At 42.6% G+C, this 22,049-nt stretch overlaps 1 protein-coding gene across 1 annotated transcript; it reads right to left on the minus strand.

The window, feature by feature from the left end:
- Window positions 1–8,426: 8,426 nt before the first annotated feature.
- On the minus strand, window positions 8,427–20,752 carry CHST4 (carbohydrate sulfotransferase 4). Its single transcript, XM_057314220.1, has 2 exons — window positions 20,447–20,752; window positions 8,427–12,928 (listed from the first exon to the last, which is right to left on the minus strand). The coding sequence occupies exon 2, from the start codon at window positions 12,902–12,904 to the stop codon at window positions 11,753–11,755; it is 1,152 nt and encodes a 383-aa protein (XP_057170203.1). The 5' UTR covers window positions 12,905–12,928; window positions 20,447–20,752; the 3' UTR covers window positions 8,427–11,752.
- Window positions 20,753–22,049: the final 1,297 nt, after the last annotated feature.

Raw genomic sequence — 22,049 nt, forward strand, 5'->3', positions numbered from 1 at the left:
AGGGAGTTAACGTCATTTTGAGGAACTGCCTGATACACATCAGCTAAATACCTGAGTCACTTTGACCTCTGAGTCACTTCAACTAATTTTTGTTCCTTGACAGAATAAAGAAGACATCATTTGAAGGGAGAGAGACTTGTGGGAACATGTCTCTGAGGAGGATTTGTTTGAATTGAGACTAAATAATGAGAAGGAGATAAGCTTGAGATATTTTGGGGTAGAATGTTCTAAGTAGAAACCACAGGTGCAAAGGCCAGAAAATTGGTAGAAAGAAGAGAGCATGGATAGAACTGAGTGAATGAAGAGAGAAGGACTGTGTGGGCTGGGAAACCCCTGAAGGTTTCTCTTCTCTCTGTTTTAATGGCTTTCTTAGGATGTAATTCCTATACAGTTCATCTCTTTAAAGTATACAATTCAGGAGCTCCTGGGTGGCCAGCCCGTTAAGCATCTGCCTGGCTCGGATCATGATCTCAGGATCCTAGGACTGGCCTGCTCAGCGGGGAGTATGTTTTTCCCTCTCCCTGACTCCCCCTGCCCCCACTCATGTGCACACTCTCTCTCTCCCAAATAAATAAAGTCCGTAAAAAATATATACAATTCAGTCATTTTTAGTATATTCACAGCATTGCGCAACCATTACTACCATCAATTTTAGAACACTCTTTTATCACCCCCAAAAGAAATCCCATACCCATTAATATTCACATTTTACCTCTATACCCCATTGTCAGCCCCAGTCCGAGGCAACCACTAATCTCTTTTCTGTCTGTATGAATTTTCCTATTCTGGACATTTCATGTAAATGAAATCATACAATATATGGTCTTTTACGGTGTTTTTTCATGTCTGTAGTATGATGTTTTCAAGGTTCATGTTGTAGCACATATCAGTACTTCATTCTCTTTTATGGTAGAATATTACACTATATAAATATACTACTTTTGTATCTCCATTCATTGGTTGATGACTATCTGGGTTGTTTCCACTTTTTGGACATTATCAATAATGTTGCTATAAAAATTCAGGTACAAATTTTTGTGGGGTATGTGTTTTCATTTTTCTTGAGCATATTCCTACAAGTGGAACTGCTTGGTCATGTGATGACTGTATGTTTAACCTTTGAGGAGCTGCAAAACATTTATTATAGGGGCGCCTGGGTGGCACAGCGGTTAAGCGTCTGCCTTCGGCTCAGGGCGTGATCCCGGCGTTGTGGGATCGAGCCCCACGTCAGGCTCCTCCGCTACGAGCCTGCTTCTTCCTCTCCTACTCCCCCTGCTTGTGTTCCCTCTCTCGCTGGCTGTCTTTATCTCTGTCAAATAAATAAATAAAATCTTTAAAAAAAAATTTATTATTTGCCTTGTTGATGTCAGCCATCATAGTAGGTATCTAATTGTGGTTTTGGTTTGTGCTTCCCTAATGACTAATGATTTTGAGCATCTTTTCATGTGTGTATTGGCCATTTGTATATCTTCTTTGGAGAAATGTCCGTTCGCATCCTTTTTTTAATTGGATCAGTTTTCTTTTTATTGTTGAAGTATAACAGTTTTTTGTATATTCCAGATACAAGTTCCTTATCAGATGCATGATTTGCAAATATTTTCTCCCATTCTGTGGGTTATCTTTTCACTTTCTTGATGGTGTCCTTTGAGGCACAGTTTTTAATTTTGATGAAGTCCAACTAATCTTTTTTTCCTTTAGTTGCTTGTGCTTTTGATGTCATATCTAAGAAGTCATTGCCTAACCAAAGATCATGAAGATTTACTTTTATGTTTTCTTCTAAGGGTTTTATAGTCTTAACACTTACACATAGGCCTGTGATTCATCTGAGTTAATTTTTGTATATGGTGTGAGGTAGGAGTCCAACTTCATTCTTTTACATATGGATATCTAATTGTCCCAGTGCCATTTGTTGAAAAGACTATTCTTTCCCCACTGGGTGTTCTTAGCACCCTTGTCAAAGATTATTTGACAATATATGCAAAAGTTCATTTTTGGACTCTCTGTTCTATTCCATTGATTTATTTGTCTATCTTTATATCAGTATTATATTATCTTTTTTACAAGATTTTGTTATCTATCTATTTATTTATTTTTGAGAGAGAGTGAGAAAATGCACATGTGTGCGAGTGGGGCGGGAGGGGGCAGAGGTAGGGAAAGAGAGAGAGAGAGAGAGAGAATCTTAAGCAGGCTCCATGCCCAGTGCAGAGCCTGACATGGGACTTGATGACCCTGAGATCATGACTTGAGCCAAAATTGGGAGTTGGTTGCTTAACCAACTGAGCCACCAAGGCGTCCCTAAGATTTTATTTTAAATAATCTCTGCACCCAACGTAGGGCTCAAACTCACAACCCTGAGATCAAGAACATATGTTCTTTAGTTTCAGGTACCAAAATACATTCCTACCCAGTACAGTGTTCTGCAACTGCTGTCTTGAATAAGATTGAATAATGCAAGATTTGAATAATGGTGATCTTTGTCTCAATTTTTAAATAAAATAAATTTCAGTAAATAGAATTCTCTCCACTTTAAATATGTCTCCTGCAATGTTCTCATAAACCATTTGCCCCGATTCTTGTTTCTTTGCACGAGTATTAAAACAGAATAAAAGATAATAATTAGTAACAAATAAATTTTGAACAACTAAAAATAGTTCAGCATAGCCTGGACACTTTTTTATCTCCTTTAATAAACACATTGGGTCATAGAGAATTGCCATTTTTTAATATGTTCAAATGGTAAAATATCATTTCGTATACAATTTCATATGGTTCAATTTAATACATAGTAAAATTATAATAAGTTTTCTAGTTATTTCTAATTCATACATGGAATTACAGTGAACCATTAGTTAAGTTTAAGAATCACTGTTTTTATGTATATTAATTGACTCCTCAGTTTTCATTGAGATTTTGATAAATCGGCTTTATGAGAGCTTAGGTTTAAAAGTTTCGAGGTGTTTCCTTCTATACATAATTTTTTTTTGGAAAATTCACAAATTTCCGGGTTTTCTTAAGAAGCATATTTAAATGTAACAAGGTTTAAGTCTTGATATATTCTTATTCATTTCCACTTTCTTTAGATACATGTTCAGCTTGATTTTCTTAAATTTTTATTTGCACATCCCTTTCAGGAAAATCTTTGAAAGAACTTTTTTTTCTTATTCTAAGGAAATCCCCTAAATAAAGGATGTAAGACTTAAACACAAAAGGAACCATGACCACCTGTGGGACTCAGTCGGGATTCAACTGCCATGCCTAGGGGTTAGCATGACTCTTAGGATTTTTTGCTTCTTATTCAAATAGATAGATATCAGAATGTCGATTTATTTGTTTCTGATGAAGAACTGAATTGCCACTGATTGGAAATAGTAATGCAAGTGTAATCTAGCATTTATTCTTTTTCAGAAGTCAAGCTGCACGAGAAATCAAACCACAATAGGTGGTAGATTTTAAGATACTGATTCAATTTCTTTCATAGTTACAAGTTACAAGCCCACTTATATTTTCTGTTTCTTCCATAGTCAGTTTAATAAATTACATCTTTCTTTAAAATATCCATTTTCTCAGAGCGACTGGGTGGCTGGCTCAGAAGTTTAAGCGTCCAACTCTTGATTTTGGCCCAGGTCATGATGCCAGGGTTGAGAGCCTGTGTGGGGCTCTCTCTGTGCTGGGCGTGGAGCCTGCTTAAGGTTCTTTCTCTCCTGTTCCCTCTGCCCCTCCCCACCTAAATAAACTAAGATGTCCATTTTCTCTAAATTTTCACATATCATAAAATTGTTTAGGATAGATACCTATTTTTCAAGTCTCTGATTTTCTATAATTGTGTCCCTTTTCGTTTCTTTTTTTTTCATTCTGTCATAGTTTATTTTTTCGATTTTAGTAATTTTAGTCTTCTTTTTTTATTATTCCATCTAGCTTAATATTGGTAAATTTTTCTGCTTGGAGATTTGGCTAAAAGCCAGTTAGAGGGCAGTCACTAAGCAAGTATTTGCCATATGCTTCCAGGTGGCACTTGATTCATTCATCTGCTACACCGTGTGAACACATGCTGCTCTTCAGAAACCAGCATAATTTGCAGCTCCTTCTGCCACAGTAATATCACCATTAGAAATACATGTCAAGTTAATTTCTGAATCTCTGCTTTATCCCCTACCTCCCATCTGCCACCCCACTTGACCTAGCACTTCTGAGCTGTTGGCTTTGAGATTCAACTTCCCTTATTTCTTTCAAACAGGAAACTTTTAAATGTTGGTTCTTTCTTATCTGAATTTTTTTTTTTTAAGATTTAATGTATTTGACAGAGAGAGAGAGCGCACAAGTAGGCAGAGTGGCAGGCAGAGGGAGAAGGAGAAGCAGGTTCCCCACAGCAGAGAGCCCAGTATGGGGCTCAGTCCCAGGACCCTGGGATCATGACCTAAGCTGATGGCAGACACTTAACCGACTGAGCCACCCAGGTGCCCCTTATCTGAATCTTTCAACATGTCACTGTGTTTCTCAAAATAGAAAGTTCTGTGATTAGTTGTTTTTTCTAAGTATTATATAAAGAATGAGCTCTTTACATATAATAAAGATCAAGGTTTCATTTATTAAACATTTAATGAGTGCCAGGAACTGTGCTAGGCATCGGTTATAACACAGTGAACAAGATAGTTTCTGCCTTCAAAGAGCTCAAAGACACATACATTGGATGGTTTTATTATATTGTAATAAATGCTGTGATAGTAGAAAGCCAGTACAAGTGACACTGGACAGAGGTCTAAAGGTCAAGCTGGGAAAAGCTCCCAGAGGAGATGTTTTAGTTGAGAAGGAATTTTAAAAATGAGCCAGAGAAGTTAGGGTTGGGCAGAATAGCATGTTTTAGGTAGAAGAGATAGAATGATCTAAGATCCAAACATGTATGTGGCACATTGGTAGAACTACTAATTTGAGATGGTGGGAAAGTACAGCCTCAGAGGGAGTGACAAGGGAAGGAGCCAGACCATGAAGGGCTATCTAAACTGTATTAAGAAATTTGGAGTTTCTGTATTTTCAATACAATGTAGATTGTATTGAAGTGGTAAGCTTGGAGGCAGGAAGACCAGTCAGTGCTTCAGGAGAGAGATGGTGATGGCATGAACAAAACAGTGTGAGGATTTGGAGGCACAAGGAAAAGGGAAGAAAATGAACTTAAGAAATGTTGATGAGGTAGAATCAACAGTTGGTGGTGATTGATTGGTGGGAGAAGTCAAGAGCAAAGTCCAGTTTTGTGATTTTTTTTTCTTTTTTTTTTTTTTTTTTGGCAACGTGTTGAAAAGGTGGGGAAAAGACCCAGAGGGTTGAAGACGTTTGTCATGGTCTAGGGTGGAGGAGGGGAAAATCATGACTGTGATGTTTGGACATACTGAGTCTGAGGTATCTTTTGAGATGTTCAAGGGACATTGATCAGTGAGTGGATTTACAGATCTGGAGCTCAGAGAAAATATGTGTCAAAGATATATATTTATATATATGTGTGTGTGTGTCTATCATCTATACATAGGTGGTTTTTAAAAACTATGTGGGCATAAATGAGATAGTCTAGAGAGAAAGCATAGAGTGGGAAAAGAAGAGGATCTATGTTGTGCCTTAAAGTAACTCCAACATTTAATAGGTAGGTGGAAGATACTTTGGTTTCTCTTCAGATCGTATAAATCTTTCGCCTTTTACTAATAGGTAGGTAGAAGAGACTAATTCTACAAAAAATTGAGAAGTGCTAGAGAAATAGGAGGAAAACGAGGATACAGTGTCTCAAGAAGGAGGAAGTTCTTGATCAAATTTGTTGCTGAGAGTTCAGATGAAATGAGAAATGGGAAATGTCCATTGAGTGAATGAATAACATGGAATTTTGTTATCTAGAGCAGCTTAGAGAAGGGGGCAAAATCCAGATTGAAGTGAGTGGAAGAGGAAGTAGAAGGTGAGAAAATAAAAAGCTAATAACTATGGACAATTCTTAAGAGCAGTTTGGCTGTAAGGTGAGGAGAGGCTAGTAAAAATGGTCCCCGACTTCCAACGATTCAGCCTAACAATTTTTGACTTTATGATGGTGTGAAAACAATATGCATACAGTAGAAACCATATATCAAAGTTTGAATTTTTATCTTTTCCCACTCCAGTGATAGATATGTGGTCCAGTTCTGTCATGGGCCTGGACGGGGCGGCGAGCTGCAGCTCCCAGTCAGCCACACCATCATGAGGGTAAAGAGCTGATACACTGACAAGCATTCTGTACACATACAGCTGTTTAGTTTTTCACTTTCAATACAGTATTCAATGAGTTACAGGAGATATTCAGGGTTTTTTTACAAAATGGGTTTTGTGGGAGATGATTTTGTCCAACTGTAGGCTAATGTAAATGTTCTGAGAATGTTTAAGGTAGGCGAGGCTAAGCTATGATGTTCAGTTAAAGGTATTACGTGCATTTTTGACTTATGATATTTTTGACCTAGGATGGGTTTAACCTCATCGTAAGTGGAAGATCTGTAGTTGGATAAGGATATGGGAACAAGAGAGAATTTTTTTCAGGATGGGAGTATATACTGAGTTAAAAAGCCAAAGAGAAGGATTCAGTTGAAGAGAAGTTGAGTCAAGAGGGAATGAATATTAAAAATATACAGTTCTTGAAAAGGTGAGGGGATAGAATCCAAAGCTCTGAAAGTGGGAAGGCTGGCCTTCAACAGGAGACAGAACAGTCTCTGTCTTTTAACACAGTATAAGGAGGAAGACAGAATGCTAGGGGAGCTTCGGACGTTTGCAGTGAGGAATGGAGAAGTCCAGTATCAGGTGGCTTTTCTTTTCTCTGGGAGGAGGGGAAGGTATGCGGCCGGAAGCTGACTAGGGAAAGCTCTTATGCTAAGGGAGAAAGAGTTGTAGGTGTTGAAGTAACCACAAATTGATGTGGGCGATCATAAAGCCCCTGTGAATTAACTGCCTGCGTGCAATCTCCTCCATTCAGCATTTCTGGCCTGGGCTCAGGAGGAGGCAAAAAGAAACCAGAGTGTTGAGGTCATCAGGGTTAGGATTGCTGACGACCACTCAGCATCTCTCAGACTGGCCTTTCTCGAAACATTCTCTTGACAGATTTTATTTTATTTTTTTTATTTTTTATTTTTATTATTTTTTAAGATTTTATTTATTTATTAGACAGAGATAGAAACAGCCAGCGAGAGAGGGAACACAAGCAGGGGGAGCGGGAGAGGAAGAAGCAGGCTCCTAGCGGAGGAGCCTGATGTGGGGCTCGATCCTGTAACACCGGGATCACGCCCTGAGCCGAAGGCAGACGCTTAACCGCTGTGCCACCCAGGCGCCCCTCTCTTGACAGATTTTAAGAGGTATATCGAGAGTAAAAAAAAAAAAAACTTCTTGGTCAGAGAAGTTTGGGAGAACCACTGTCTGCTCTTTTCCTTTCTTAATATGCACATGAACATATTCAAAGTTCTGAGGGTCTTGCATTTGAAAACCTGGTTAAATGTAGTTTTGTCAACTTTTTCAAGCTTATTTGCTTCCAGAATGCTGTGCTGTGTGTGTGTGTGTGTGTGTGTGTGTGTGTACACGTACTGCATCTGTTCAAGTCTCACCGTTTGGTTTATCTCATCATTTCATCACGTAATCAGGAGTTCACCTCACCCCTACCTAAAAGGCAGGATCCTTTATCCCTCTCCTCCACCATGTTTACATTATCTGTAAACCACTTAAATCCGTATTGATTTAGGTTGGAACAATAGCTTTCTTTTTTGAAACACACCTCATTCTTTATGAAGAGCAATGCTATGTGCCTGTTCCACTTGTTCTCAATTCTTGTCATAAACTTAAAAAACAAACAGTATGTTCTTCCAGGACCACAAGAAGCCATCTTGAAATGTGGCGAGGCAAGCAGGGCCAGCGGCCATCCCAAATAGTTAAGATTAGTGCTGGCAGGGAGGGTGGCAATGAGAGTTGCCTGTATTATTATTATTATTATTATCAACATTTTCGTAGGTCTTTACAGTGTACAAGTTGCTCTCATGTGTATTATTTTGCATAATCACATTTAATTATGGTTGAGCAATGTACAAGGAACATAGTCTGGGGGGCCAACAAAAGACATGTTGAGGAAAATAGGAGCTGGGGATGGAGCTAAGTGTTAGGGACAGTGGTCTAGATCATGCATTCTCAGTGGAACCGCTGTTGCCACCAATGGGGTGAAAAATGTTTTGTGGGTATTACAATGATTTATGGCCCTTTGGAGGGCCATTAAAACTGCATAAAAATATGCAGTATATTTGTGGTATTAACATTTCATAATAGAGGGCGATTAGAACAAAAATACCTACCATAGGCTTGCTGAAGGGGGGAGGTGATAACGGAAAAAAGATTGGGGAGCCATGGTTTATTTATTTATTTTTAAAGATTTTATTTATTTATTTGACAGAGAGAGAGGCAGCGAGAGAGGGAACACAAGCAGGGGGAGTGGGAGAGGGAGAAGCAGGTTTCCTGCTGAGCAGGGACCCCGATGCGGGGCTCGATCCCAGGACCCTGAGATGATGACCTGAGCTGAAGGCAGACACTTAACGACTGAGCCACCCAGGCGCCCCTAGGGAGCCATGGTTTAAATCCTGTCGTGCCTGTGGAATGTTTTGACATTCATGAGTGATTCTTTTGTTCCCAGACATGTTAGCTCGTTCGTCTAGCACAGTGTCTGCTTCTAGCTTCATTTGTCCCGTCCATCTTCCCCAAGGTCCTAAATGACTATGTTTTGCCCCTGTTAAGCTCTTCTGGCCACAGCTGACTGAATTATGGTGGATGTAAGCCAAGACCAATCATGGCCAGTGCATGACTGGTCCCAGGAAGCCTGGCTTTGCTCACTTCCTCTCATCAGACCCCTGTGATGCTGCTCTGTATTTCTGTAATGTCTGCTGTACTACTTACTCCCTTCGAGATGACTTGAGTGGGTGCCAGAAGAGCCCTAGGACATTGTGACATCTCCCCAGTCAGGATGCTTGGCCAGGGGGTGTACTGTTTGAGTAAGACTGAATGCGACTGAATGAGGAGAGAAGAGAAATCTTTCGGAATCATCTGCTCTTCATCCTGCATGTATTCAGCATCTGATGAATGCAGAGTAGGGTTTCTTAACAACTATGCTAGTGACATTTTGGACCAGAGAATTTTTGGTGGGGCTGGGGGGTGGGGGCTTTCCTGTACCTTGTCGGAGGTTTAGCAGCAATCCAGGCCGCTCCCCAGTGGGTGCCAGTAACACCCACTCCACTGGTGGTGACAACCAAAAATGTCTCTAGACATTGACCAATGTCCCCTGGGGAACAAAATCACCTTGGGTTAAGAACAACTGATGTAGATAAAATAGAATATCAGACAGCTATAAATCTGATTGTATCAGTTTGATCAGAAATGCCAGAAGGGCTTGTGATCTGCTGTTGAGCATCACCTTAATGAGGATGTTACCAGAAATGATGGAAGACGGTCCTTGAGAGCTAAAACCAGTCATGTTACCAACAGTCACAGCTATCACTTAATGAGTGCTTGCTTACGTGCCAGATGCTTGCTACACATGTTCTATTTATTAACTCATCAGCCTTCCCAGTAACTCCAAGAAGTCAGTGCCACCATTAATCTACCCACCCTACAGTTGAGGGAATGGAGACATGGAGATGTTAAGGGACTTGCCGGAGGTCACCCAGCTGGTAATAGTAGTGTCACCCACGCAGCATGGTTCCAGAGCCCATGCGCTCATGAGCACATAACGACTCCTTTGGAGAAGGAGAAGCAAGCAGCTCTGTACTCCAGCATGCCGCAGAGATGGTTCCTAAGGAAGTTGCTAACATTAAGAAAACTCAGGGGGAGGCTGGAATTTCAAAGGGGAAATCAGAGCTGATTGAGTTTATCACTGTCTGTCCCCCCACTGGTCTTCTTCACTCTCTTTGCACCATCACCTACTGCCCTGGCCTTATTTTCAATATTGGGGAAACTTTTCACAGTTTTGGAAGGTTTGTAGAGGCAAGAAGCATTTGCTCAGGAGATCCTAGCTAGGCTCTTGAGGTGTGTCTAGAGTGGCTTAGGTTTATATGTTAGAATAAATTCACTCCTTTAGAGCCACAAATAAATGAACTTTGCTGGAGCCAGCTGGCAAAGGTAGCTACTCATGAACCTCAGGTAGTACCAGAGACCAAGAGCTCCTTGGCAGACTCAAGCTTGAGAATTCCCATCTGCCATCGGGGTACTTTCTGAGGTGAGGCCCTCATCCAAAGTGGGAGTTGGAACAAAAGGGAAAATGAAGTGATGGTATCTTTCAGGTTTGGACAAAGTGAAGTATTAAGCAAGTCAGGACTCAAAGGTCCCTGAAGTTCCAGACACATATAGACCTTCTTCCTATTCCTTCCAACCCAAGGACAGCACCAGTGTCAAGAGTCAGCAGCGTGGATACTTGGCATGTGCTGAAAAGGCAAAAGGTGCTGCTCCCTGGTGGAGGGTGTGGTATTGCCAGGCTGGCCAGGAAAGGATCACCAGGATTGCTTGATCAACATGCAGAATCCCAGCTCCCATGGTGGCAGATTCCAATTCCAGCAGATCCGAGGTGGGGCATGGCAAAATAAATTTCTAACAGTGGATTCTGATACTTCACTAGACCCAGGGAGTGCTGCAAAGACTGGAAGCAACAACCTCTATCATGTGGAGAGGCGACCCAGAAGAGCTGAACAGCGCCAGCTCTACTAGACCTGAGGTCCTCTGGCCGAGGATCACATTAAAAGAACCCTTTGCCCGGACCCTAGGGTGATATATACAATATTATCACAACTCACACCTCACACAAGAAAGAAAGGGCTTAGTTGTTAGTTGCCTACAGATTCTTAAGAGCACAATGTGATGGTCAGTATTGATCAGTGTAGACTCAGTTCATCATCTAACACCAAATATTGTCTTAGCAATTTTTTTTATGTGTGGGTAATAGATAATAGTAAAAGTATAAAAAAATCTTTAAAGATCCTTATGCCATCAGGTTAGGATCCTATAAGAATTAGCATCTACTACTAAGTAATTAGAAAGCATAACAGGGGAAACTCCTAACAGAATCCTATTTGGAATTTTAGTGTTAATGGATGGCAGCTTCACAAGTCAAAAATCTTCTGTGTGACAGGAAAATACTGAGGGGAAATGATGTCCGCATCAGGCCTAGCCGCCCCCATGAATTTAAGAGCTTGCTCTGTTGTGCAGAGATCTTATTTTGTTTTTGTGATAAGTAATAGCTGTGACGGCCAAGCTCACCATAAGCATCCAATCCTGTTCTCTGTTGCCTTTTTGAATCCACCAGGAGTTCCATGGGCTCAGAGTTCGTATCCCTGTGGAATGTGCTGGTGCGCTCTTTGGCGGAAGACCTATTTCCCTAGTTTTCCTGTTTCTTCCCTTTCCCACTGGGCAATGTGGACAGAGAAGTTTATGAATTTACTCCACTGATACTGTGTGGTGCCAAACAGGACCCCAGGCCACAATGTCTTTGAGGTATACACGGATAGGAAGGCCAAGAAGGAAGAAAGGCAGTACTCCTTTTTCAGTGGTGGAATATCCTGCTGAATCTCTTCTATGCATGAGTAGAGACACGAAATTTTCTCAGCCTGAGCATGTGTGGGCACAACTCATGCTCACATGTACACCAACAGAGATGTAATTAAGGCTCGGAAGCTTTCAGTTAATGTGGCCGAGGCTGGTGCCAGCCGGGAACAGAGCTCCTTCCACCCTCTTGATGGACTTACTTGGAGGGAGTCCTTGTAGACAGAAGATCCAGTGACAGGTTTTTCTGCTCTTGCTCAGATCTGACAAGGTGGTAGCCCAGCAAAGTCATGGTATCATTGCAGACTTTTTGAAGTCGAGAAACCTTTTCGTAAGGCAAGGTCCAGCGCCAGGCCTGGGAGACGTTGAGGGCATTCCTGGCATTAGTGTGGAAGGCGTGATTACCCATGCCCTTGCCTCGAGTGATGTTGTACACCCAGGTCTGGAGCTGGGGCAAAAATTTCAGTCCCACATATTTATACATTTGGGCAGTCTGAGCAATGGGGTCCCGGACCAGGTCCTCATAGCGTATGAGCATGTAGCGTTGCCTCAGGGCTTTGGGCAAGGACTGCACAGCCTTATAGATCTCCAGCTGGCTTTGGCAGATGACCTGCATCACATAGTAAGGCTGCTCCTCCTCCTTGAGTTTCTCCCCATGCTGCCCCATCACAATGCGGCTATCAATCATGAGATCCCCTGTGGTGCGTTCTCGGGAACGAAACACCGCCCGGGGGTCCCGCACCAGGTGCACAATGTGCAGATTGAGGGAAGGGTCTCTCAGCAGTGGGTAGAGCACCTGCAGGTTGAAGAAGCGCACCTCCTTGAGTACCACATGGCTGTAGGAGCGACAGGCCTTCTCTACCACCTCAAAGGGCTGTTGATAGCACAGAAGCTTGCAGTGAGCCTGCGGTATGATCATATCCCGGGAGAAGATGTTGCAGGCAGGTGGTGAACACAGGGCCCGGCTGTTCTCCCACTGGAAGAGGCTGGACTGTCTTCGAGGACCGGGTTTCATGTAGGCATCAAAGACACTCATGTCACACAGAAAAATGGCACGGATCAGGTCCCTCACTGCCATGTGCAGCCTCCAGGCAGTGCTCTGCGTGAAGGTCATCCAGATGTGCCAGGCGGGCTCCATCAGGTAGAAGACATCCGGGTGCTGCCCAAAAAGCTGTCCCACAAAAGAAGAGCCAGAGCGCCAGGAAGACAGGACCAGCACATGCGTGGGCTTGGGCTCCTCCTTCGTGGGTAGGGAGTTGAAGTTGTGGCCATACAGATGGAAGAATAGAGCAAAGATGGCCATCTGGGAAACCAGAAACAGCAGTGGCCTCATTTTTTTGGGCAGTATCATCGTGCCAAAGTGGAAGTGGAAGACCTTTAAGGAACAAACAGAAGGGCTATGTTGGGGTTCTGTCTTGGTGTCTGCCTTCCATCCCCTTTCTTGCCAAAGCCATTTCTTCCCTGACCCCCAGCAAGAAGCAACGTATAGTTCTGGAAACTTCTGGCAACCAACTCCATAAATCCTTCTCTAAATCAATTCCCGTCCCTTGCAGTCAGTGTGTCAATAAGTTCTACTTATTTTAGGCTCTTTACTTCCTCCCTCCTGGTCTTTGTTGTCCAGTGAGCTGCAAAAATTCCTGAACGTAGGCATATTTCATTGACTAGGAGGAATAGCTCTACCCTGCCACCTTGGTGACATGCATGTCTCCACACAGGCCACTTAGGCAAAGCGTAGCCACAGTCTGACCAAATTTTGGTTGAATACTCTGTGATTCCTTCCTAAACTAAGGGAGATAAGCTGACTTGGGAGGAACTACCTCAAGGCCATTGTTCACCCACCTCTCCTATCTTGAGGGAGATTGCCATCGGCCATTTCTCATTACCTTCCTTCATCTCAAGCAAGCACAGGCCTTTCAATCCCCTGAAGGATATGGTTGCAGGCTATAAAACTGTGTGGCTTGAGTTTGGAGTTGTCTCCTCAGTGACAGAACCAAGTGCCCATGGCACCTGTCATCTGGTCCCCTCTGATTTGGCATCATCCTGTGGGACTAGGGACATGAGGAACTGACCCAATAGTGACCTTACATCTGTGTAGCTAAGAAACTGTCTGAATCTATTTGGCTTGAATTGTCTCCTTAACAGCTGACTCTATGGAAGTGTGGCGAGCCACGCTAAGAGCTGCAGTACTGATACTTGCGGCTTATTAGCTGCTGTGCTGCTGCTTGGGGGAATGCTTAACTGTTTGACATAACCCAATCAGGGCAGCTCAGTAGAGATGGCCAGGTTGTGTACTGCACAACCCTAGGGAATGCCATCTCATCAAAATTTTAAGATATTTCTTATTAAAAAATGTTCTTGTAGGTGACAGTAAAGTATTTTGGTCCAACAGAGTAAGAACATTAGGATGATTTTCTAGTTGCTAGATGTTAAATATCTAGAGAGGGGCGCCTGGGTGGCTCAGTCAGTTAAGTGGCCAACTCTTGATTTTGGCTCAGGTCATGATCTCAGGGTCCTGGGATTGAGCCCCAGTTGGGCTCCATGCTCAGTGGGGAATCTTCTTGGGATTCTCTCTCTCCCTCGCCCTCTGCCCCTCCCCCCACTTATGCTCTCTAAATAAATAAATAAATAAATGAATAAAATCTTTTAAAAAATATCTAGAGAAATGAATTCCACTTCGTAATTCACACTAAGGCTCATACAGACCGGTGGCAACCCTCAGCTTTCTCCCTTTATAATAAAGGCTCACTTTGTATGAAAAGACTATGGTTCCCAGTGCCATACTAAGATATTATTCTGAGGGTTTTTTTAAGGGTTTAAGGTTAAGGGTTCTTTAAGGGTTAGGATGAATCTGGATCACTTTGGGTGACTTCCTAACATAAACAACTATTGAGAGATAGAATAACTGTTTTACACATAGTGTAAAACATTAATAGTAGTAAGGTGACAATTTTTTTAAACATTTTATTTTTAAGTAATCTGTACACCCAACATGGGGCTTGAACTCACAATCCTGAGATCAAGAGTCCCATGCTCCACCGACTGAGCCAGCCAGGCACCCACAAGGTGCTAATTTGCATATCATTGTATACCCAAGATATTCTTCCTTCCAGCTTTAACAAAGAAAATATATTTCTAGGAGGTGCCTGGGTGGCTCAGTCGGTTAAGCATCTGCGTTGGGCTCAGGTCATAATCTCTGGGTCCTGGGATCAAGCCCCACATCAGGCTTCCTGCTCAGCAGAGAGCCTGCTTCTCCCTTTCCCTCTGCTGCTATCCCTACTTTGCTCTTTCTCTCTGTCACATAAATAAATAAAATATTTTTTTTTGAAGATTTTATTTATTTGAGAGAGAGAGAGCCAGAGTGTGGAGAGCATGAACAGGGGGAGGGGCAGAGGGAGAGGCAGACTCGCTGCTCAGCAGGAAGCCCAAAGTGGAGCTCATCACAGGACCCTGGGATCATGACCTGAGCCAAAGTCAGACACTTAACCAACTGAGTCACACAGGCGCCCCAAGAAATAAAATCTTAAAAAAAATTTTTTTAAGGATAAAAAGAAAATACATTTCTAGACAGTAATTGGAGCTGGATTTAAGGTTTGTTATTTTCCTGGTGACAGATCTTATCACTTATTTTTAAGAAGTTTTTAATGAGTAATAGTTACACGGTTCAAATTGTTTTAAAAAGTATCATTATCATGGACATTAAGTCCACAGACTTAGAATTTAAAAGAAGGCTTCCTCGGGTGCCTGGGTGGCTCAGTTGTTACGTGTTTGCCTTGGACTTGACTGCCGGTCATGATCACAAGATCCTGGAATGGAGCCCCGCATAGGCACATCGGGCTCCCTGCTCAGTGAGCCTGCTTCTCCCTCTCCCTCTGCCTGCCGCTCCCCCTGCTTGCTCTCTCTCTGTCAAATAAATAAATAAAATCTTTAAATAAATAAATAAATAAATAAATAAATAAATAAATAAATAAAAGAAGGCTTCCTACAATTCTGCATGTAGGGCATAAGGGAAGTGCTTACCAGCCTGAGTCTAGCCTGTCACACTGCAAGTCTTTAACAGGCAGGGGGAAATACAATGATAAGCAGTTATGTCTGTGGATGAAGACTATAGTCATAAGTTAGAAAACTTCTAGAGCTCTTTGTAAACAGGGTTAATGACATACCTTAGCGACAGGTCACAGTATTTTTCTGGGGGAAAGAACACCTAAGAATTTCACCAGCTGCTGAATCAGTTACTTCTTCTGTACTCACAGCTAGGATGAATCCGCCAGCTGGTATTTGGTCATTACTGTACAGCGAAAGTCTACTTCAGTACAGGTGCCCTATCTGCCCATTTCCCACCTTGCCCCCAGGTAGCAACTGGGTTCATTTTTTTATGTGTCTTTTCAGTTGCTTTCTGCACACCCAAGAAAATTCAAATGTATACGTAGTGTTAATTTTTCCACCTCTTTATAACAGAAAAAGTAGCAAGTTACACACACCTTGCTTTTTTAACTTTACAGTATGTCTTGGTGAGGTTTCCATGGTAGCACATAAAGCATTTCCTCACTCCATTTTACCACTGCATAGAATTTTATTATACAGATATACCACAATTTATTTAACTAGTTTCCTCATAGCTAGGCATTTGGCTTATTTCCAGCTCTTTTGCCATTTCAAAAACTTCAGTAATGACCTGATGTTTATATATCACTACACGTGTATGTAAGCTAAATCCTCAGAAGGGGAATTGCAGGGTCAAAAAATACGTGTGTGTGTGTGTGTGTGTGTGTGTGTGTGTGTGTGTGTGTGTGTAGCTTATCTATCACCCAGATGGCCTTCATACTGGTCATAAACCATTCACTATATCCAGAACTGCAGACATTCTAGGGAGTAGATTTTCGAGGAGGAACTGGGCAGCCACAGATGTGACTCTTGGAGTTTATAGCTTGCTTCCTGAAGAGGTAGAGCAGGCTTTGCCAGCTCATGGGCTTCCCTTGGAAGTCCCCTGAACCTTCTGGGAAGTGTGTACTGACCCAAGCCAAACCTTGTGCAGTGGCATAGAGACGCTTCTCTTCCATTCATTACAACAATGCATTTCCTCCTTATGTGCCGAAAGGATCCAGTGAGGATCATCTCTCCTTCGTGGCCAAGATTACTTTGGTATATGCTGGGGAAATGTCAGTGAGTGGTAATTCCTTTCTTTCCCCTGAACGTTAGAACAGGACCAGCTAAGATATGCTCTTAGGTCTTTCAAACTCAAGCCCAAGAGGAAGTGATTAGAAACTAGGACATTATTAATAATAGCCCAGGATTGCCCTCCTCAACCCCCAGCTCCCAAAGACTGAGGAAATGACTTTAGCAAGAGACCCTCTCCCAAAGGTAATATAAGTATCTGGAAAAATTTGGAACAAAGATAGGAAACAACAGAGCAAAAGACAGAGAAAAGTAAAGAAGGGAAGAACTTGACCTTTGCACATTTATAAGGAAACTGTGATAGAATTTTATATGCAGGGCCTGTAATCAACTCAAAAAGAAGCTAATATTTCTTAAGGATTAGGAATGTGGACCTTTCAAAGTTATACTGTCTCTCCCCAATCCTGGCTGTGGGCCAACTCAGTGTCCTGAGCAGGAGCAATGGCTCCAAGTCCTTCTTGCCTACCAGTATCTCCTGGCCTCATGCCCATTATGTCTCAGAGCTGGAGTCAGGCCTTCCAACTCCGTCCCCAGTTGTCCTCAGGCTTCAGTTGTTCACGGTTCTCAGGAATTCCCATGGAAACCCTTCGATTTCTTTCTCTGCTTTTTCTTACCATGAGCACTCACCCTGCCTAGAAAGAAAATACGTTTTTGTAAAGTGAGTCCCATCTCTTGTCACTGGGATCTAGGTACTTCCTGGATCGAGGCAACCCTAGCCAGAACAGCCAGGGAATACCATAGGCAAAGCTCCTGTCTGCAGAGATTGTAATCAGCAGTAGAGATGGATACTCTTGAGGGGCTGGGAGAAGTGAGCAGATGTGGCTCCATGAAAAAAGGGCAAGTCAGGTTTTCTATGGCAATCTCCTCTAATCTAACCACCACCTCTCCCCCTGTCCTGCACTAACCTCATCTGTAGTCGTTGGAGTCGGTAAGCATTTGTGAGAAGTGTGTGACACGACTCCATTTCAGAGTCCCAAGTCCACCTTCCCAAGTGTTCTTCCGTGGCTGTTCAGTTGTAAACTTGAATCCTGCCCTCCCTGTTGTCAGAATCCCCAGTCTGCTCATCTCTGGCCTGGCCTTTGATAGTAAGTAGCCTCTCTCTTCTGTCTCTCTTTTCTAAAGCACAAGTCAATCAGTCCCCTCCTTGAAATCCTTCAGTAACTTTCCAGCACATATAGGATTAAATCAAAATCCCCAAGTCTTGTACCCAGGGGTCTTCATGGTCTGATCTTTGATCCCCCTCCCAGTCCTGTGCTTTACTTTCAGTTCTTTCCTGTAATTTAGAAGCCCTTACTCCGAAGATTTAGTTGTTCTCTAAACTTTTCAGTAGCATCCATCTCTTACTCTATAGTAAATAGCTGTAGAAGAATGTTTCTACCACTGAGCTGCGGAAACTTAAGGGTAAATGCTATGTCTTATCTTGTTTACAGGTATATGAAACTTGTAAGTGATTAAGGCTCTTTAAACACACCTGTTGAATAAATCAGTAGTTGAATATGGGAAGAGGAATAATCACAGCTGGAAAGCAGATAACTGAATGAGATCCATCGAGAAACAGAAACTTGGCCTTTTCTGTGCACATGGGCGTCTCTGTAGTATCAGTTACTAAAATATAGGTGATTCTGTTGAGTATTAAGCACAGAACCAAAACTATCTCAATACATGGAGCAAAATATTAATAAAGTTAGAGGCATAGGTTTGATGGTATGGCACAGTTAACCTTACTCCAAAAAAAAAGAAAAAAAAGGAGTTTCTACACTGAGTATGTATTAATGAAAACTAGAAAGAAAAAAAAAAAACCATGACCGTTATTTTTTTTTTTTTTTAATTAATAAGAAATAAAAGCAGAACATCTAGGTGGCTCAGTTGGTTGAGCATCTGACTCTTGATTTCGGCTCAGGTCATGATCTTCGGGTTGTGAGATCAGCCCCGCTCAGCGGGGAGTCTGCTTCTCTCCTTTCTCTCCCTCTCCCTAAATAAATAAATAAATCTTAAAAAATAACTAAATCTTAAAAAAAAAAAAAAGAAGAAGAAGAAAGAAAGAAAAGTTGTATTGCAGGGCACAAGACCACTCAGACTACTTCTCTTTTCTAACTAGCTCAGTTAGAAAAAGAAAAAACAGAGAAAACCCTCAGCACATCTTGTCATCACTGGTCCCCCAAATAATTTAAAAACAGGTTGCACCAATGAGGGGTGAGTGGTATTGTTCTTAAAAACATCACCATCATCAACATGACCTCATCCAGCAGCCTGATGACTGAGGGCTGAATTATGGATGACCCCCAAATGGGTACTGTGTAGCCTTTTAGAAACAAAATGAGCGGGGGCGCCTAGGTGGCTCAGTTAGTTAAGTGTCTGCTTTCAGCTCAGGTCATGATCCTGGAGTCCTGGGACTGAGCCCTGCCTTGAGTCGTGTCAGGCTCCCTGCTCCATCCGGAGTCTGCCTCTCCCTCTGCCTGCCCTCCCCCTGCTTGTGCTCTCTCTTTCTCTGTCAAATAAATAAATAAAATCTTAAAAAAAAAAAAAAAAGAGAGAAACAAAATGAGGAATTCTGAGGGAAAAAAATAACAGGCAGCAATTTAAGAGCCCTGGATTCCAGCCCCTGGCACATTCCTAATTTAGATTTCCCAGTGAGATTATGCTCCCGTAACCCAAAATTGGAGATGGAAGAAGATAGTTTCACAAACCAAGAGATCAGAGTTGGATTGGGGAAACTGAAATCCACACATATACCTCTAGACCCAGGAAGACAACGGGGAGAAGCACCTGGGCAAAGGTGACGGTATAGTAACAAACACTAACTGGACTGAAAGTGCCAGGAGGGTTGGACCTGGGTCCTTACCACTGCTCTATCTCCAGTGTGCCAGCAACACTGCCGGCAACATTTACCAAATGATGACCTGATGACATCATTTGTAGAGCAGTTTTCAGTGCTTGAGGTGCCCTCCTTGATGCAGGTAAGGAAGGTAGGACAAGATAGTCTTATTTTGCCCATATAAACGTATTTCAATTCCAACTAGAAGTTTTAGACAGAAGTCTCTTCTATTTAGGCTCATGTGCCGGCCTCCTAACTTAATCTTCTTTTACATCTGAATAGCATTCCACAGCTCTGAAGCCACAATCACGACAGCCATCCAGTTAGATACACAGCACACTGATAATCCACACACCCGTTTTTCAGAATAAGTAAACTGAATTGTAACTAATTGACTCAATGGTGGAAAAGCCCTACCTGAATCAGAACCCAGGTCTGTTGAGTCTCAGGGCTGAGAGCATTCAGTAATCACAGGACACCTTGCCTGAGCTAGAGAAAACCTACAGCTCCCTCCACCTCCTATCTGCCACTCTCCAGCGTCTGAGCAGAGAAGCTACAAGATGTATAGAAACTTGAACTCAGAAGCCAGGATCTGAGTAAGTTAGATGCATCAGGGGACCACGCACAAAACATGTATCAGGACAGCCCCACTAGCATTCCAGGCTTTCTCAGATCCTTTTGGAGATGGAGAGGGGTGAGGATGAGGGAGGTGCTGCCAAGCAGCTTGTGCTTTTTCAGGGAGATTCTCCAGGTGATTCTCATTTAGCCCCCGCCACAACCCCCTCCTCTGCCATTGCCCTTAAAATCCTTAGCTTAGCTGCGGAAGGTTTTCTGATTCTCCGCCCCAGGAGCCCCGGGACAATGGCCCCACTGTGGAGGTGCAGACAGAGAAAACTCTCTTCTTACCTTGAGAATAGCTTAGGCTTCTCCACTGCTTTAGAGAGGCTCACTGCCAGCCAAGTCGTGTTTTCCTCTCTGACTCACCAACTCCTCTGTCGGCTTCCTCTTCCTCCTTGCATTTTGCATAACCATCCCTACTCAGAACAAATTCCACTGCCCTCTCCCTTCTGCCAGAATAGTGACCCACCTTCCAAGACGGTGTTGAGAAAGCGCTCACTCCCAAGTAGCCTTGGTATCAGCAGCTTTAACCCTGAGAGAGAGACTCAGGCTCTGGGAGAGTCTGCTCGAGGTAGACCGGGAGAACCAAAAGAGGAAGTATCCTCTCCCACGACTGGGAGTTGGAAAGTAGGAAAGTAGGCTCCTTGAAGGCAGCTGAAAAGGTTAACTCCCTTAGGACAGGGTAGAAAAAGAAAAAGGAGACCTGGGAGATGAGGTCGATAGGGAGATCAGCGAAAATACCCCCAAGATCTTAACTTGCTCTTACACCTTAATCTTATCTCTGTTGCAAAAAAAGAGGAGAAAACCTGAATGCTATTTCTGGATCGTACCTGCCTGCTCACTCCACTGGATTTAGGGAAGATAACATTTTTTTTGGCCTCTGTGTCATGTTCAACATCTAAAACCCTTCTTACAGGAGATTCTAATTAGATAATTACCTAGATGTAATAACTGAATGTATGGGAGGACTTAGATATATTGGCATTTAGTTGGGGTACAGGAAAAATATTACCCCCACAGGAAAAAAAGAAACAAGTTGTTAAAAATTATAGCTCCTTACTAGCTGTGTTCCTTGGGCAAGTCACACAACTGCTCTGAGCTACCTCACATGATTGTTGTGAGTGTAAACAATAGATGAGAATACTCAAGTAAATGTAAATTGTGGCCAAGTGTAAAAGCCGCTGTCTTTGCAGTCAGACATCTGGGTAAGTCCTTCCTACCACTCAGCCCTGCAATATCACTGTAAAATATATACCTACTTTATAGAATTCTTGTGAATGGTAGGGCAGGATTAATGCATATAACAGCCCTGATACAATATTATGACAATAATGAGTTAAAAAGAGGTGGTTAAGGGGTTCCCCGGGAGGAGCAGTTGGTTAGACATCCGGCTCTTGGTTTCAGCTCAGGTCTGATCTCAGGGTCAGATGAGTCCCAAGTCTGGCTTCCCGCTCAGTGGGCAGTCAGCCTGAGTTTCTCTCTCCTTCTTCCTCTGCTGCTCCTCCCTGTGCTCTCTCACTGAAATAAAAAAAATATTTTTTAAAAAGTAGTTAATCATAATACCTCTTTCTTCTTGCTCAGTTGCTGGCTCATTTTCTAGGCTTTGAAAGAGGGAGCAGACTGAGTTGTAGGAGTTCTAGGATAACCTAGGAAGTGTCTGCTGGTTTCCTTCAGCAGAGCCTCCCAAGGCCTTATCATTGGCACAAATGACCGGACCTGCGGTGGTGGGATTTCAATTCCCTCTTTCCCAATTTCTCCCCAGCAGGGAGAAGAGACATTTCTCTTCCTCAAAGTGACTTCATGCTGGGATGTACATTGAAGAGCCAGAACTGAGCAGTTGGTGGTTCTGCTTTTCTTATTATAAAAATGAATACTTGTTCATTACTAAAAA

This window comes from Ursus arctos, unplaced genomic scaffold, assembly GCF_023065955.2.
Source record: "Ursus arctos isolate Adak ecotype North America unplaced genomic scaffold, UrsArc2.0 scaffold_19, whole genome shotgun sequence".
Lineage (NCBI taxonomy): Eukaryota > Metazoa > Chordata > Mammalia > Carnivora > Ursidae > Ursus > Ursus arctos.